Source organism: Urocampus carinirostris, chromosome 5 (assembly GCF_059441175.1).
Source record: "Urocampus carinirostris isolate Australia breed hairy pipefish chromosome 5, RoL_Ucar_1.0, whole genome shotgun sequence".
In the NCBI taxonomy this organism is placed as follows: domain Eukaryota; kingdom Metazoa; phylum Chordata; class Actinopteri; order Syngnathiformes; family Syngnathidae; genus Urocampus; species Urocampus carinirostris.
The window spans coordinates 31,163,628-31,183,264 of NC_142353.1; the positions used below are offsets into that span (position 1 = coordinate 31,163,628).

The 19,637-nt window shown below is 39.5% G+C and overlaps 1 protein-coding gene across 1 annotated transcript in view; it reads left to right on the forward strand.

The window, feature by feature from the left end:
- The window catches only part of bin3 (bridging integrator 3), a 61,597-nt gene that overhangs the window by 19,235 nt on the left and 22,725 nt on the right, over positions 1-19,637 (forward strand). Inside the window, exons 4-6 of the mRNA XM_088336445.1 lie at positions 318-379; positions 5,166-5,302; positions 11,908-11,948. Of these exons, the coding sequence (XP_088192571.1) occupies positions 318-379; positions 5,166-5,302; positions 11,908-11,948 (240 nt within the window). The remainder of the gene's footprint in view (positions 1-317; positions 380-5,165; positions 5,303-11,907; positions 11,949-19,637) is intronic.

Here is a 19,637-nt window from a genome sequence, read left to right on the forward strand (position 1 = left end):
CGTTTTTAACACCCATCAATGGAATATGTACAGTGAAACGACGGAAGACATTAATGCTTTCAGAGAAAATATGGTCGATGTTAACAAGAACACTTAACTGTTTTGTTAATTATCTCGGAAAAAAATGCTATCAAGACTGTATATGAAATCAGTGGTATGTGTAATTTATTTTTCCTTTGTTGAACTTTTTTCCGACAGCTCGTTTCTATTGTTGAGAATAAACTCTTATATGCGTATAAAAAGCCATTGGCTCATATTTGCTGCATGCATCACCATAGCAGATATTGTTGCTGATAATCATTCTTCTTGTCACACAGGCTAGAGGATCAGACAAAAAAGCTTCACAAGGACATGAAGAAAAGTACTGAGGCTGATTTAGGTTTGTTCTGCCACAGTTGATCGCCATTTGTTGATTGGCAGGTTTTTCAAGGGCTATAGGGATATTTTTCTTGTTTCAGTTTGTTTGCTCATGTGCCAGGTTTTGGAACCACTCAACAAACGAGATAAAAAGATTGTAGAGCTGCAGATCATCTGCTGTTATACTGCATACGAACACATTTTAGAATGGCTGCAACAGTGTGTCATTGGTAGATTTTTTTTAACTGTTTCTTTTGTTGGTTTATCTAAAAGAGAGAAAAATAGGACATTGATCGGGTTTGTAGAATAATTTTAATTGGGAAATACTGTTTTGTTGAGCATAAGTCAGACTAGTCACAAAAAGCATGATTGGGTAGAAAAAAATCTAGACCTACATAAGTCCCTATGGACTACATGTCACGTTTTTTCAGCAAATGCAATGATCCAGCTAATCATCAAAAACAAATGTTGCTACCCTTTGTCAATTTTTAGTTTTAATAGCCAACGTTAGCTTACCACTAAGAAAATGCTTATTTTCAGTGTAAAAGATGCTAGCTTACCATGTAAAGGAAAACAATGTTAGATTTCTGCATAGAAGCGATTTTTTTGGCTAAAAAGACAAAGATAGTTCTCAGTGTTGAAAAAGATGAAGGTAGATTCCTGTGCAGAAGAAAACAATGTTAATTTTTCGTTTGCTATTAGTGGATTGGTTTCTGCATGGGCTTCAATGACATGATAGAAGCATGAAAGAAAACCAGTTTTGGTCACTCCCAAAACCAGACTTCAATACATCAACGCTTGTCTTTGCATTTCTTTTTTCATTTATTCTTTCATTTATGCATTTGTTGCTCATAAAACAAGTGATTCACTGGTTTCTTGACTTCCCCCATCAGCCCTGATTTCCTAAATTTTGTAGGATTGGCTGATCCCTTCTCAAATAATCAAATTTCTTCCTCGATCAACTTCTTATTCTGTTAAAATTATTCATATTAAGCGCTAACACTACAGTATAGTACAGTATAGTATTGTAGTTATATATTAGTGCATTGATTGAAGCAATCGAAAAATGTTTCTGACCAAAATCACACAATTTATGCACAAGCAGCATTGATCAAACCCAAGTTGCGGTAGTGACGACGCCGAAACTTGACCACTATACCACGAGCGATACAGATGAGACACGAAAGGCATTTGATTTTATCTCATTTCACACTATTTTGCTGACTGTACCAGAAACAAATGTTAGAGAATGAAGAAAGTCGTTGTGAAAGATATAAAATAAACGCTAAAAAGCATGACGAGCTTTGGAGTATCTGATAATAAATCAGACTTTTTGTTAATTTATATCTTTCATGGTGAACTTTCAGTTTTCTCCATTCCCTATCATTCGTTTCTGGCACCTTAAGTAAGAATAGTGTGATAATAAGATAAAATTGAATGCCTTTTTGTATGTCATCTGAATTACTGTTGGGCTAGCGGTTAACTCTTACAGCTGCGACCTTGGTTGGATTCTTGGTGCATACAATGCTTTTCAATGTTTTTTTATTGTTCAATCATTGCACAAAAACGGTAGTATATCATAAAACATCATGTAGTAACGCACATGTTTAAATACTGTATGCTTTTCCAACGTACTTTGCTGTCTATAAGGGGCACTGGATAATAAGGCACACTTTCAAAATTCTAGACAATTTGGGGTTTTAAAGTGTGGAAAATATGGTAATTGTTATTCAAGAGAACAATCCCTTGTTTAAAAAAAAGTTTCATTGCTTCATTGATATTGTTCAAATTTTATTGATAAAATGTTATTGGAAAGGTAAGAAAATATGCTGCAATCAAGATTGTCAAAATTTGAAAACAGCGTATAAATTGGATGTCATTCACCCAAAATGGAATGACTCCACCTACCTGTTAATCCAATGAGAACAAGGCTCTATTGCAGGGGTCGGAGCCCTGTGGATCGCGAGCCATCCATGGCCCTTTTCATGAGTACTGTACTGACTTGGAGGTAAAATTAAACATGGGCAATTATTCACTGCATTGTTACATGCCTGGACGATTTTAGCATGTGCAAAGCCGGGAAGACATTGAATATAGATGTTTCGATCCAGTGTATCAACTACAATTTACAGTCAAGGCGTCGCACAAAGATCCTGGTTTGGCTGTACATTGCAAAATAATGTTTTATATGGAAGGTCATCAAACAATCTAGAAAACCAACAGAACAAACTGTAAATGCCCTAAAACTCATGCAAAGCAGCCAGAACAAGTTGATTGGCTGAGCCGTAGTAATGGGTTGAGCTATCCACACAGCGTGCACGCTCCTTTTCCCCCTCGCCCAGTGCCGTCTGCACGGAAAGTAAATACACAGGTATTTTGTCTGGCTTTTTTAGTCAAAAAGTTTCCAACCCCTGCTCTACTGCACGATAATATAGGTTAAATACGTGTGTTTGAGTAGCTTTTACCAACACTTAATCTTAATAAGTAATCGCCCCAATCATCACAAGGCAGTTATAACCTACAGCTTGTGCTACATCAATTGATACAAGATCTCAATAGTACCCAGCACCTTTTCAGCTGGTGAGAAAAGAAAGAAGACCGCACCGGTTTAATTAATTGGTGGAAGTGGGCCCCCAGAGGAAAGTGTGAAAGCAGGGCAGTGACTCTTCCTCATTTTGATGTAGGCCATTTTCACCAAAAGACCTTCCTGTCATCTCACGTCTCCCGTAACACAGCTCATTAGTTTTGACGCCCGAGCCATAATGCAACGCCACGTACACTCCACGTCGAAACAAAGTTCCCGTTGTAATAATTGGTGCTGTCAATTCCACGATTCATGTTGCCTATGCGAAAATCCAACATGACAAGTGACCCCTGTGAAGTATTTTATGTTCTGATAATTCGTTTCACATGTGACAAATTGAAGAGCAAGTTATTTATGTCATTTGCCTTGTGCAGGCTTCATTATGTTGTTTGAATCCAAGCTTACCTAACTATTTGAGGTGGGATCCTAAGCCAGAGCCTAAACCGAGCGTGAACCGAAAATTGGGTCTGATCGGACCTGGAATGTTGATCGTTGTGTTCCAGTTCGGGCTTTCCCTGATTCATGTATTATTTTTTTGACATCATCCACCCGCCATTGTTCTTTGACTGTTTTTTTGTGGAGGATCCGCAAGATCAATCCGTCCCCCTGTCGCGCAGCCCGCCTTGCCGCGCACATTGGCCCGATCGGCGGTGGTACCAAATGACCCAGAGAAAGGGGCACTCAGTTGGTGGAATAGGGGGGTTCGAGGTGGGGCTTATGGGTGGCCAAAATCATCCCACTTCCTCCATAGTCCTTGATAATAAAACATAAAATTATGGGTTTGCTTCGGACTCGGTCTCTCAAACCAAGGTAATTTGTCAGGCTTGAGCTGAGTCAGGCTTTAATACCCGCAGGCCCAGGTCAGGTTAGACTGGATATATATATATAATTTTTTTTTTTTTTTTTTTTTTTAGGCCCAACCTTACATTCACTCAGAATGTATCTCCTCCTAGTTGAACTGTATTGATTTAACTCATTGATTTTTGTAACATTGCACTGAAAAACAATTTTGCTCATTTAGTATTGTTCTTATTTTACTGTTTTTAACTTATTTTAATGCAAACAATTATTTTAAAGATATCTAAACTTTTTATTAAAAAATCCTATTAAAACCATTTTCCAAGAAAAATAACTTGAACATATAATGGTAAATATCATATAGTTAAAAATAAATAACATAATTTTGCTCATTTTATGTAGATCGTGAGCCATTTATGACCCTTTTCATGAGTACCTTTTCAAAATAGTTTAACATTGCTCGAATAAAATCTTCCTTTTTTATGTTTTTGGGGGTTTTGGTTGGCCTTTGGATTGTATTTGAAAAGGTTCTTTTCTTACTTCCACCATTTTTATCCTGGGATATAGGAAACAGGTTGCACGGCGGCTGGGTGGTTAGCAGGCAGCCCCATGTTGCGAAAGTCCATGGTTCAATTCCAGCTACCCCGCGGGCACCCTGTAGGGAGTTTGCATGTTCTCTGCGTGTCTGCGTGGGTTTCCTCCGGGCGCTCCAGTTTTTTCCCTTGTTACAATAAAACTTGCATGTTTGGTCAATTGACCGGTCCAAATTGTCCCCAGGTGTAAATGAGCGATTGCCCTGCGACTGGCTGGCAACCTGCCCACTGCGAGAAGTGTGCTGGGATGGGCTTCAGCAGCCCCACGACCCTAGTTAGGATAAGCGGGACAGAAAATGGATGGATGCATAAAATAAACTGCCAGCAAGGATGAGGATTTTAGGCGAATTTTACAGGAACGTTAAAGGGTTAACTTGTGATTAACAGAGAAAACATTTCATTCTAAATCTTTTAAGGACACAAACTATCCAACCCGTCTCTAAAAATTTCTTGTTCCTTTTTTTAATTTTGTTTTACATTAAGAAAATATTTTGACAATTTCTTAAACTTCCTTTTCAATTAAAATAATTTCCCAAGAAAAACAATTCATTTTATCATAGTTAAAAATATAGTATAATACAATGCACAATGCTAGTAAACTAAGTTAAATAATTCTAAATGAGAAAATTAATCCTTAAAGTGAGCTGTCATTTGCCATCAGGGATTTTTTATGTGTGTTTACCTTGATGAATATTAGAATGTCCCATTAACAAAATCAGCCATTAGATGCAGGTGTCACTTAAGTTGGGCAAATATTAATTTTACATTCTTCATTCTTTAAAGTTGCGACCAGTGAGTGTATATTGAAAAATGTCTTTACATGTGTTCCACAGCCATGTCAAAAGCAGGAGTGAAAATCTCCGCAGACCTCCTGAGTAACCCACTTTGTGAGCAGGACCAGGCCTTTTTAGAGTCCATAACAGCTTTGGACACAGCCATGAAGACAATGGACTCCTTCAACCAGGAGAAGGTTAGAATCACATTTGATCACACTCTCTTAAATAATAAAAAATGTAGGGATGCAAGAAAATTATTGGCAAAATATGATGTCACAATTATCATCCCGGTAGAGAAAAAAAAGTCACGATAATATTCAATCATCTGCTACTACTTATTAGAAGGCTCAACTTCCTAGTGTTGCGTCCTGTATCCGGTAAATGAGCGTGTTGGTGGCTCCATATGGCGAGTAGGCGTAGTGAAGTAGTTTGGTCAGAGTAGCAAATATATGGATACGCACAGACAGCTAACGCTTTAACAGAGCTTATTCCTTTCAAAAAAGATGAGAGAGGTCAGAGAGGGATGACGTTAAATGCACGTCCGCATGAACGCGAACCTCCGAGGGAACGCGATTGCCGTGGTGAAAGTTCTTCCTAAAGGCCTGAGTTGTTCAGGCATCGGTGTTCCTGACATAAAAAGTTAGTCTGAAAGCAAAGTGTCCTTGTGTCTATGAAAAGCATTTTTTAGATAAAGGTATCATAAATGCAACAAAAAAAATAACCACACAGAAATTTCTGCTTGAACTGCATAATTTCACAAAACACTTTTTCTCAGAAGTTTTCATGGAAGGAGTATGTCAGAGAAATTTGGTAATGTACAAGTGTTGTTTGCTAAACAATGATAAAAGTTAGAAAGATAATTTTTTTTCACGAAAGACGAGGGTTCAAAATTTCGCTTGCTTGATTCCCATTAAGAAAAGTTCTTTGTTTTCATAATGACCTTTTTTTACTTTTCTGAATGTTGGTGAGCTTTAGAGGGGAATCCCGGCCAATGGTAGGTACGGTGTGAATCATGGTTGCACAATGTGCACAACTCTGTTGACAGCATGTAATACCGGAGATTTAGAACAGTTTTCTTTTTTTGGATCAAGGAGTTAATGCGTCATTGCTGTGCTCTATTGCATTTTGGTTTTGTTGCCTTTCAATTATTTTTTCACATTGTAATCTTGAAGTTACTTGTTATTCTAAATAGCATGGGAATGTTGTCAATAATTTTGTCTGGCGATCACATGATTTGAACTTGTGATGGCATTGATTATGAAAGAAAACATATCTTTCAAAAAATGTGTTTGGAAGTGGATTGAAATACAATTCTCAGATGTTCCACCATAGTAAACGCACATCAGTGTACACTGGACTCAAAAAAAAATCAGAAAGTATTGACCAAAATAAATCGAAAGACAACAGGAACCCAGAAAAAAACCCCAGCACAACCGATCAGGACCACTAGCCAGCTTTAAGTGACATGTCCTATGCATTGATTGCCTGGTTCAAACTTGTTCCGAACAGGCAAAAATAAATCCCAAATACAGGTGGGAGCAGGGGTGGTCGAGCATTAGCTCACTAGCACGTATAAAAGAGGCCCAGAGGTGATAATTGTGACGGAAATGATTTGAATTCATCCATTGTTTGCTTTTAAGAACAATGCAATGACATCGCTTTAATCATTATTATTCACTGTCTTGTACTACGGACAGACTGAATAGATCTTTTCTTCCTCATGCCATGAGGCTCTTTAACTCCACCCGGCAGAGTAAAGGCCCACTCAGTAGCCTAGATGGTAAGGCGCCCGCTTTGAGACTGGGAGGTCGGTGGTTCGCGCCCCGGCCGAGTCATTCCTAAGACTTAAAAAGTGGTCGGCGGCGCCCTCTGTTGGCTGCGGCTGCATCGGCTCGCTACAACGGGTCAGGTGCAACCGACATTTCGTTCTGTGTACATTGTTACACAGAATGACAATACAAGGAAATTATTATTATTATTATTATAAAACCACACCACCTACATTGGATATTACCGAATCTTACTGCAATATGTATTCTGTGTAGCACTATTTAGTTACTCTATATAACACGCTACAGTGGGCATTTGCACGTCACACTGGGTATTTGTATATTGTATTCTTTTGGCTTTATTATTGTACTGTTCTCAGCTCAGGGATGCTGCTGGAAATGTGAATTTCCCTTCGGGGATGAATAAAGTATCTATCTATCTATCTATTCAAAACAAAAGTAATTACTGATGTTAGGGTGACCTTTTCTTAAGTTTAGCATGAATTGATTAAATTATGTGGAAAATTATGACAAACACAAGAAAAATAGATACAAAGAAAAAAAACATCTTTTATTGAACATACTGGAAATTCATATGAAAAAATTGAGTAAAAATCAAATACCAATTAAGCGCAGTGCTCGGTCAGGAGAGACATAAAACTATAAATAAACCTCTGTCCATTTTTTGGGACAGGCAAACAAATGTAAAATTGAAATCAAGTTAACATTTTTATCCCTGTAAACTAACAACAGGCTCATTAGCAGTATTAGAACAGTAAATGAAACAAAAGTGCAATCAGCGATCTACTGCAAAGTCTGTTACAAATAAACCAAACAATACAACAATTTGAAATCAAACGGTTTTAACAACTGACCTTTGTCATTTTTTATGTTTTAACAACTGACGTTTGTTTTTCAGACTGCCTGCATTTAATTTCAAATACGTTTTAGACTCAGTCTGGCATAACGCTCTAGCTCAATTTTATAGCTACATAAACCTGTATAAAATGTACATATCATCAAAACCATATTGGCTTCAACGTTATTTAAATCCTACCACGGGGAGTCAAAATAGGTTTCGTACGACTGTCTGCCTTGCTTTTTAAATGTCCCTGCATCACTGAGCTACTGCCATGAAACACAACCCCTGCTTTGCCAGCTTTGCACGTACAGTTAACCCTCAGTTAACGCGGTTAATGGGGACCAGAGCCCCTGCGAAAAGTGAAAATCCGCAAATAAGCAACACCCCTTTATAAAACCCCCCTAGGGTCAAACTTACCTCAAGATGACGTCTTTACCGACTGAGAGTATACAACTGTGACAAAATAAAAACCATAGATTTACAGAAATAAAAATATCAAATTCAGAATTGCAGTAGAATGAATGGTCTTTATGTTCATAAAAAGTTTAACAAAATTAGAGGGCTTCTCGCTTCAGTGTTGGACAGTGCGTTAGAGAGCGGCGCTAGTTGCATGCAAACATCTGGTATCCTCGAAATGAGCCAGGTCTCAGCAATGATTTAAAATACAACCGTCCTGAATGTTTTCCACGACTTTTAGTCATCCGTTCCTCGGGTAATGAATCTGGTAAGGATAAGACACAGGCTCGGCAGGGGTAGTTCGTGAAAGCTGTTACATAGCAGTAGGCCGGACCTGCAGCAACGTTATTGCCTTCTCTTCCGACGGCACCTCAGTCGCTTCCCGAAGCCGATAATAATCTGCAAAGCACCCGCTTTTTTTGCTCTCTTCTGACTTTTCTAAGAGTCTGATCAAATTGATGAATTTCTTTTCAATGTGAGAAGCTGCTAAAAGCATACACCAGCCTAACACAGTTGCGCACGTGGGCATCCAACAACACACACCAAACTTGCCCCATGCTAGCATTTGCTCTCTGCTGCAGAACACAATGCCCGATGTGTTTATCAATAAAGACAATACAAAATCCGTGAAGCAGTGCACCAGAGATAACCAAAGCGCTAAGCAGCGATTGGTCCTTTTATTTGCCGTATCCAGGCTAAAATGTTCCCAGACCTTTACAAGTTTTGGTACACGTACTAGATGTTGACGCCACAATTTTTGTAGGTTTATGTCACCGCTCGAAACAGACGCTATCAAATGAATAAGCGACTCTCAGCACGGATTATATTGATGTCAAAATGCCTCCGTCTGTTGTAAAAACGTGTCTGGCGACAACAGTCGACAATGGAATTCTATTATCGATTTTTGTTGACAAGATTAACTAATCGTTGCAGCCCACATCTGATGATGGACAGCCTTCTACTAAAGAGGAATCGACAGCTCGTCGCAATTGAAATTCCCTCACTCGCTAAATAAACTTCCTCACCTTCATTCCATTTTGACTTTTGGTAAAGTGGCTAAACATGAGCTCAAGGCAAGAAAGCTGCGCCGAATCACCTCGGCTAGGTGTTCTTGAGCACCGGGCACGAAGCCGGCCGCCGATTCTGTCGGAACCTACAGCGAAAAAAACACACAAAAGCAAGCCACCCTTGGCTCAGCACTGAGACGAGATGCGTCGCCGCGGGCCCCGCGAGCGAGAAGAGAGCGCGCCGATTGCGGCGCAATAATGAAGGCAGCGGCGGCCCAGGTCTGTGTGTTTATTTCTGGGGCTGAAGAAGGGCGCGCAGCCCCGCCGGCGCACCGCTGCCAAAGCCGAGCCCCGGCGTAGATGGCTGCGGCGCGGTGGAGATGCGGCGTTTGGAGGGGATATTGATTTCCTCTGCGATCCGCGTTGTATTTTTGGGCAGGCCTGCGTGTCGGGATGGCCTCTGCCCCGTGACTCACTGATAGAGACAGTGCTGTAGAGCCGGCCTCAGGCTCGGCTTGGGCCTCAGAGGAATAGTTTCGCCCCTCCTTACTGTGGGAAGGGGGAGAGGGTAGAGGGCACCGGCATGCTTAAGCAAATCCGCCGCTGATCTTCTTCTCCCTCCTCGCCGCTTGCGCTCACCTTTCAGAAGCAGCAGCGAATATGTAAAACAAAAGAGAATGTGAATTCCCATACACTCAGTTTGTTGTTGCTGTTTCTTTTCTTTTTTTCCTCCCCTCCAACCACAATCAAGCGCATGGAAATGTGTCTCGGCGTTCCCGTGGTTTCTCATAGGCGGTCGGGGCATTTTCACATCGCACAGCTGCGACCTCGCTTTGTTTCGTTAGATTGCCGTTTCAGCTGTCCTTCCTACGATAGCGGCAGAAAACAGATCATTGCTCACCCCCCCCTCAAAAAAATACATTGGGTCAAAAATAACTCAAATTAGGTCAAAATGGATCTAAATTTCTGTGAGGACCAAAGTGGCTTCATCTTAGGTTTTGGTCTTTACCCTAGAAACAGTCAACAAACTGCTGCGAGAGGACCTCAGGAATTGTGACGGCTGAAAGAAATAAAAGGAAATAAGACAGATCGGATGGCCCAAATAAAAATAGTAAAAGCACCTCAAAATTGATCCTGATATGCACGTGGAGCCAATGCACTGATCGTAAAACTAGTGTAATGTGTTATATTGGTCCGAGTTCAGCACTCTCACTGCGGCAACCCTAGTTTTTATCCAATTCCAACCACAAACTTGCACTTAAGACTTTGAATCCTTTCTCTGGTTGAAAAAAAGGCGCGTCAAAATGCTGTTTGGTATGTGGAGGTGGGCATTATCTGTCTTGCAGGCCATAGTTTGGGAACCATAGATATACAAGAACAACTTAAGTCTATGGTGGTTTAACACAAAATTACCCACTGATTAACTCACTGCCATTGCTATCCATGGCCGCAAATGGCAATTGCCAATGACGTCTACACCCTTCAATGGCAACGAATAAGTTAAGGTTGTTTGAAATAAAACGAGCCAGTTTTAAGAGATGGTTTGTCTAATATGACTCACTTTCAAGGTTCTTCTCCACAAACCACACAATTGTTTTGTGTTTAAAAAGAAACACAGACGATTTTTGGGGGGGTTGTTTTAAACAAAATGACTCAGTTATTTGGTGTTGGTTTGTCCAATGTGTCCCAATTATTTAGCTTGTTATAAACAAACAACCCATTTCTCTGCTCTTCAAAGGGAAATTCCTCATTTTTTAAAAATAAATAAAATAAACTCCTATTTTTTGCTTTTTAATGGAATATTTTTGGGGGTTATTTTTCAAACATAAAATGACGAATAAAGGTTGATTTGTTCACATATGACCTTTTTATGGTTGTCAAAAAGAGAGGTACTTGCTTTTATGGGTGTAAAAAAGTGGCCTTTTCTCTAAAACAAAAAAATATATATAGATTTACACAAACTAAGTCGGCAAAGAAAGTTGGATCAAATGAACCCAAATGTTAAAATGGTCCAACTTGTTATATTTACTCATGTTTAAGACTGCATCATCTTTATCTTCATAGTCTTCTTCATGTCTGCTCTATTCAATGATCCCATCGGTGTTAGTTAATGGTGCTTCAAATATAATTTAGGGTCCTGAAGAAACTTGCGCAGAGGCCCAAGGTCTTGAAATTAGATTGTTCGTTCACACCCCCAAATTTACCCTCCCTCCTTTCCGCCTGACGGTTCACTCTAGCACCCAGAAGGAAAATTTATCCCAAAAACAAAAAGATAAACCGTTATTGTTTAAATTGTTTGTTTGCAAAGAACTTTCATCTTGTATGGCGGCCCACCTTCCACAGGATTTGAAATCAGCGGGGCTTTGCTTTCATGTCCGTCCCTTGACAGTTGCATCCTTTTGTATATCAAGCTTGATGAATATTCACGGCTTTCACCTCGGGGTTCTGTATGCAATAAAATCATCAGCAAAGTTTGTGATTTTTGTGAGCTATGCTCAACTGATTCTCCTGCTCATACACCCTCCCCCCTTTATCTGAGTCTCCTGTTCGAAATTTATATTGTCATTTGCAGAGCAACATTGTTGCTAATGAGTGAGAAATGTTACAGGTATTTAGTTTGAGTGTAACTCAATTTGACAATTTGTAATTTCGCCACCTTTTGATGCTGATGTGTTTTTTTGTTTTTGTTTTTCTTTACACTCCAGGTCAACCAGATTCAAAAGACTGTCATCGACCCACTGAAAAAGTAAGTTCATCCTTCTATCCATCCCCGTAATTTCTATCTGTCTTTCTACCCTGGTCATGTCCATCGAGAGGGGTGACCGACAGCAAGACAAACGCATACACACAAAAAAAGAAAAGAAGAAAAGGGAAAAAGTAAGAAAAAAAACCACACAAAAATGTTTGGACCATGGCCTACCCAAATGCCCGAACACCCAAACAAGTTAAGCACCTAAGCATCCAAGTTGGTCATGCTTTTGTCCCTCCAGATAAAACGGGTCACAAGAAAGCGGCCATGTCACTCGGGTCATTGTGACACAACACACTCTTCTGTTCAACAGCAGGGCCCGACAGCTTTCACTGGTTTACCCCTGCCGCATCATACGGGTGCCCTGCGCATCCCTTAGAACACGTCTAAACATCCCACTATCCTTTTACAACACCTCTCTTATCACAAACAAGACCTCTATCTTCCACTACGTTAAGACCTCTTTCTTTCAGTGCACTCAACACCATCCATCCACGTCAATCACGGCCTTCCTCTTGGTCTTCTTCCATTTACTTCTGCTCTGTAGATCATCTTCAACATTCGCTCCTCATCCATCCTCTCCATGTGTCCAAACCAACAGAGTACTCTCTCAACCACACGCTTGCTCAGTTCCGGTACTACTCCAGTTCTGTCTCTCACAATTTCATTTCTCAATCTATCCAATCTTGTCACTCCTAACATACTCCTTAAACACAAAACATTTAATTTCCTTCTCAATCCCCGCAATTTAAAAATATATTTTTCTATTGGCAGAGACTTTCGCTTGTTCAAATATTTCTAATTTTACTAAAAGTTGAACTTATTCTAATGAAATAGTTTTGTTTTTTATTTTTGAATAAGGTTTCCAATCTGATATAACAAATCTCATATATAGAATATTTCTTAAAATAGTTTGCATATTGGAAAAATGATTTTTAACTGTGCATAATTATCTGCCCGCTGAAATGGTATCTTATATTTTTTTTATTTAGTGTAGCGGAAGCGTTCAATGCCACGTGGTTGCAATAGCATTTTACTATCCGAAAAATTGCTTCCCAATGAGATAAGCGCTCAAGGACCGGAAGAACGGCCATGTGCTCTTTGGGAACGAGAACAAGGGTCGGAGCAGTCCCGCGGTGGTGGACGTGCGTCTGGAAGACAGTTTATACGCTTCTTGTTCCTAAACGTCGCCCCCATCCGAGCAGGCAGCGACTGCTATTCCATTCCTTTCTCTAGCTTTTTTTTTCATAAACACACACACAGCCAGGCATGCAAAGCAGAAGTACTTAAGGGAGTGGTTGGATGCTCCCACTCATCTTCCGGAGGGCTTGTTAAGGTTTTGCTTCCTCCCGTGGCTCCTCCCAGGACGTGAAGCGTATGGAGAGGCCTTTTAACACATTTTTCCCCCAATTCTCTCAACCATTTATTAAAAGATGAAACATTTTCCACCACATTAAAAAACATCAACTCAACAAAGCATACACAAATGCTTTTGAAGACATGCAGGTCAGCTTTAGCGCGTAAGACCTTCTTGTGCTCCAGCGGTGGAGAAATGACAGGAAGGAATGGTTTTAATTTCCTCTTCCTAGTGGGCGGCAGGCGGACGTGTGGGCAGGCTCCGAATATGGCAGAGGGCCCGGCTTCCTGGGCCCAAAACGCAGGTCCGCTCCACAAAGAAAAGCATCACAAGACGCGCGGCGAGCATACTCAAGAATTGCCAGTCCGTAACTTTTAACGCCATTTCTTTTATTCATTAGCCGATTTGTAAACATTACTCCAGTATGTCTTATTAGTTTAACCAACGGTCCAGTTTGTCTAAAAGCGACTGTGTTTTTAGAGTTTCCATTAAGATTCCATTAGTCCCTCACTAATGAATATTTGCCCATTGTTTGCTTGGCACCTCGGCACTATTAGTGCATTTTTACTTAATTTTAATGGAAAGCCTTCGACAACAAACGAGCATATGCGGAATTAGTCGTGCGGTAACTGCTTGAATATGTTGGTTTCCGGTAATGAAATATATAAAGGGTTATATGGGTGCTTAAAATCCGTGAAAATAAGCGCTTGAGTATTTATGTTGTGTTTTCAATAATTGAAAAATGCTTGATTTTTGGGTTTAGGTCCTTGCGAATTAGGGCTTCGTCGATTATTTTTTCAATAAATCGATGAATCGGCTTTATAATTTCCCTCTTATTCATTCAAATATTTAAGTTTTAGACAGATAGATGAAAATATATTCTATGATGTCAAACAATAAAAAAATATAAGTGTCAATTGATAATTTAAAAAAATGCATATAAATGTATGCTATACACCTGCAAATATGTTACTCTATTCCTACACCTTGTCCACAGATCATATTAAATTTGGACTTATACAAAACCAAAAAGAAAAAGCAATAGATTTTAAATTTTTTTTTTTTTAATAAAAATGTAAACAAACCCACTTTTCAAAATGATGTCACCAAATTTGTTTTGGAGGTTAAATTTTGGCATATATATGAAAATGATATATGCTCACGAGTTAAACATGTCATTCTTATTTTTTTTCTTTTTACTTTATTTAGTTTATTTCATGATGAAACAGTCAAACACTACAAAGTTAAAACTTTCATGTCAATTTTGTTCATGATGTAATGTTCAAAATGTAGTATACAGTATAAAGAATTTAACATTGTTTTTTTTTTTCTATAAAAACTGACTTGGCGCCTTCTGCTGGACCCAAGCGGTACTACAATCCCCAGTGTCACTACAAAATGGTGTGCACTCTAATTTGTATTGATTTAACGCTCTTGGTGGCTCATAAATCACGTGATACAAAGAATCGCTTTTAATCATCGATTTTAATCGATTTGGTCGATTTGTTGGTGTAGCACTATTGCAAATGCTTAAAATATTTTTCATGTTTCATAACAAGTCTGATTGAAAATGCCGCTGACACGGCTCTCTAATGGCTCCACTTTACCATTGCATTTGTTCCCTCGCGATCAACGGCAGCTGGCATTAGATTGTATGGCATTGTGCTATGAAGCATCATCGCCTAAGAGGACAGGTGTGTGCTACACCCAAACAGGACAGTATGATATATGTATTAGTGCCAGGATTACGTATCAATTATGGACATTTATTAAGGGACATGCAAAAATATTAAGGTAGTGTTTCTCAGTAGTAAATTGTAATGGGAAGAACTTACTGCAACTGAAAATGTACACTACATATTACAGTCAGTTTAAACAACACCTATATTGGGAAAGATTTTTCTGATATTCTATTTATTCTATTTTTCAGATCCACACATATAAATTCACAATCTAATCAAGATCTACCGTAAAATTCGGTACCTGATTATAAGGCACTCCCAATATATTTTCAAAGAATTTTTTTTTTTTTACATGCATAAGATGAACCTGACCGGATGTGCCCAAATTAAAACATGAGATAATCAAAAAGAAAGACGGTAAACAGAAATAGTTCTAATAATGTACGGTACCTTAACCCCTTAACATTCTGCCTGCCCGCCGGTGGGCTGCCGGACTTTTGATAACCAAATGCATGTCACGTGTCATTGAAATACGTCATGCCACATATCATTGGAAAGCTCGGGATTCAAGATATGATGACCATTATATAATATACATTTTAGAGAAACAACGATCAGTCTAAAACCAAATACCCGAAAACTATAAAGCCAGCATAACTCACCATTACATCCCATGGCCATCCTCAACTTCTTTGAACGTCCGTGAAAATGGCTTTGTGACATCCATAGAATCCAACCATGTAAACTATTTACTTCAAACCACACGATAATCCTGACAGAGAAATAGCTAGCCACCTTAAACATGTCTGCTTCTTTGGACGTTGCTTCTTGTAATCTGTTCGTATCGCCATATAAGTTCTGTTTACAAATAGATGGATTCCTAAAATTATTCCAAATATTGTAGTTAGCTCTCACCCTTTTGATTGACACCTTTTCAATGATGAGGGTCTTTTAATGCTATTTTTTTTACTTTAAACTTGCGTGTTCCTCGACTGATATATTCCACGTGTCTCATTCTTACCTCTACTGCTCAGGCGCCCCTGGCAGCCGTTAGAAAAAAATGCATAAATTGGCCACATTATTGCATAAGCCGCAGGGTTGAAAGCTTGGGGAGAAAAATTGCAGCTTATAGTCCTAATTTTACAGTATATATTATATGTCTTGATAAATGCATAAGCAAGATTAAACATCATATACGTAAATCGCAGATATATCTGTGGATCTGCAAAATTAACAATTCACACTGTATTTTTCTAACAATGGTACTTGTAAAATTGGCTTTCTAAGTGCTTGAATTTGGCCATTAGAAGGGTGTACGAACCCTGTGCATAGTATCCACGCCGATATTCCTCTGGGCCTCCCGTCTTTTCTACCTTGTAGCCCAGATGTGCTCTTAAGCCATTCAGCAGGGGCCCTGAATGACATCACAATGTTTATTTGAGGGGAGGGGACATGAGTGCGTGGGCACTGAGCATTTGTCTTATCTTACGCCTCCTAACCTTGCACGTTGCGCACTTTTGTGGTAAAGTCAAGTGCGTTTGGAGATTTGTGCTTCAAGTTGGGTTGGGATAGCCCCTGGTTTAGCCCCACAACAGACCGGAATTTTCTACTTTCATGATGGTATTGAGACAGCATTTACAGTTTTTCTGAGTTCTGATTCTGGTCATTCTATATGCTGGAACACTTTTTTTAATGCAGAAAATATACTATTTTGATTTGTTTGTCTTTTTTTAAACTTATAAATGTTTCCTGTAGTCTTTCATCAGGTTTGCACACACTGAAGGAGGGATCTTGGCCCACTCCTCCACACATATCTTCTCAAGATCAGTCAGGTTTCTGGGAAACGCAGAGTTTGAGCTCCCTCCAAAGATTTTCAATTGGGTTCAGGTCTTGAGACTGGCTGCGCCATGCCAGAACCTTTTTATGCTTCTTACTTCTTCTAGAGCCACTCCTTGGTTTTCCTGGCTGTGTGCTTCGGGTTGTTGTCATGTTGGAAGACCCAGCCACGACCCATCTTCAATGCTCTGGCTGATGGAAGGAGGTTGTTCCCCAAAATCTCACAATACAGGGTGCCAGTCATCCTCTCTTTAATGTAGTGCACTCGTCTTGTCCCCTGTGCAGAAGAACACCCCCAAAGCATGATGCTACCACCCCCATGCTTCAGAGTAGGGATGGTGTTCTTCGGATTGTACTCTTCATTCTTTTTCCTCCAAACACACTTAGTGGAATTATGACCACAAATCTTTCTCCCATGACTCCTCTGTATCATCCAAATGGTCATATACAAACTTAAGACGGACCTTGACATGTGCTGTTTTTTGGTTTAAGATCAGGTAATTGTGTAATTACTGGAATTGTTTACTTTCCACCGCTAACCGTTTCAGGGTCTTCAAATATTCTTTACTGTATATATGTGTATGTATATATATAGTATATATGTATGTATATATTTATGTATGTATACATTTGGTACAGATTTTTTTCCGTTGGTTTACAAACATCGAAGTTTAGCTGCTACAATGTTTTGGACCTAAGGGTGTTTGCTTTTGCTTTCTTTCCAAAGCAGCCAGTTTTGATCAACAAAGCATAAGGCAAGTTAAAGCAGATCAAACTCCCACACTCATGTTTGTCACACACATTTGCAAGAACTCACGCTCCAGAAGCCAACTGCTCCTGCAGCAGGTGGAAGCCGTTTTGCATGCACAAGTTCCTCACGTTTTTTCCGACTTCCCCCTTTTTTGAGGGCAAGCACATAAACCCTACTTCCATCCGCCCTTGGTTTGGTGTGTATTTTTTGCCCTTGTGAACTATGTAAAGGACTGAACAGATCCCTAGACAGAGGGTGGTTGTTCCAGACTTTGTGTTGGCCGGTCGGTCCGACCGCCCCGCTTTGTAAACACCCGTTCCCAGATGCTATTTTAGACGTTTTGCTCTACACACCCAGACCTGTCACATGGACGTTGGCATGTTTGCGCTCCCGTCCCTCCTCATTTCCACACAGCCGACAACATATTGAAGACCGTCACCAGCTTAACCTTCAGTGAACTAGCGTAGCACCTCTGTACTTTTTTTGCCGGGTTTTGACGAATTATAGCCCGGGAGTCATATACCGGCTATTATTTTTTTGAGCTTGTGCTTAGCTGTATAATTATGAATAATAATGAATTTGTTCTGTAATCAAATTTGTACCCAAAACTCTTTCAGCTAAACATCTGTTAGCCCAGGGAGGGACGGGCGCCACCAGGCTGGTCTTGCCCCAGACGCACCTTAGGAAATGGTGCCCCTAGGACCCGAATGGTTAAGGGATCCAATCAACCAACCATATATAACATTCCCCTGGACATTAATAAAATTACAATATTGTGCTGAAGACTACCTAAACCGTTATCAGTTTTTTAATTGCTGTATACTGCATCTGCAATTTTTATATTGAAAGTACCATTACAGCCTTAGTGTTTTTGAAAAATGCCATTAAAACATGAATCTGAATACAACCAGTGGCTCAGTTTTGAGTTAAAAAATCAACAAATTTTGGTTCGTACAAATATTTTTGCGTGTTTGTACAAATTCACTGATAAATTGTTTTCTTAGAAATGCATATCGAACTGGGTGTCCTTTGTGCTAAATAGTAACAATTAGTAGCTCTCTGCTTGAAAAAGGTTGGAGACCCCTGGTTTAGAGAACAATGTAAACGATAAATATTACAGAAAGGTTTATGACACAATCAACCGACAACTGTGACTTGTGTGAAAATGAGTCAAGCAGCCTTTTCAAAACATTTACCCTTACCTGAAAAGGACATCTAAAATAAAAAATGTTATTTTTTTTTCCGGCAATGGAGGCAAAAAAAAAAATTGACTCTTCAGTTCAGGCCACTGAAGCCCATGGTGGGCTCTACAGAATGAACTGCACTGTTTTTGGTTTGGATCCATTATCCAAAGTTGAATATTGTAGAGCACGGGGCAGGGAGAGCAGATTTGTGTCATGCTTGACACCTCCTTTTTCCATTTTTTTCCCCTTAAATGTACAGCAGCTGTGCAACCTCGATCCATTATCTGCAGTGGACTATTGAGACAAACGGTGCCCGGCTTTTTTTTTTCTCTTCTCAGTTCAGTCAGCTGAAGCATGCCGTGCTGGTCTACTTAAAATGAAATTTCTCTTATGCCCGTGATCCATTATTCCCAGTCAACTATTCTGTTCTTTCCACCTAAAATAACAATATTTTTGCGGCTGCGCTCTACTTGCCCGGTCGATTATGGGTGCGAGCGGGGTTCGGCAGAACCCCTGTTAACCATTGAGGCAGCATTGCTTTACTTCGCTTATTTTCGCAAATCGCGGGGCTTCTGGTCCCCAATAAATGACGGATTACAGTTTTTTTAATATTCAAATACACTCAAATGTAACCAAATTACAGACTCTGCCCTTCTTAAAAACGAGATGGGTTCGTAAGTTGAATTTGTTCGTAAGTTGCTTCAGAGCTATATTTTGTATGTTTGAGGTTTATATTAGTATGTTTAAGTAAGTTTAAGTAACCTGTATTGTTTTGTACTAAGAAATATTTATTTCAAAAGATAACATGCTCTATAATGTTACAAAGCAGGCTGAATGATGAAGCATTGTACTGAAAAACAAAGCTACACATTCTGT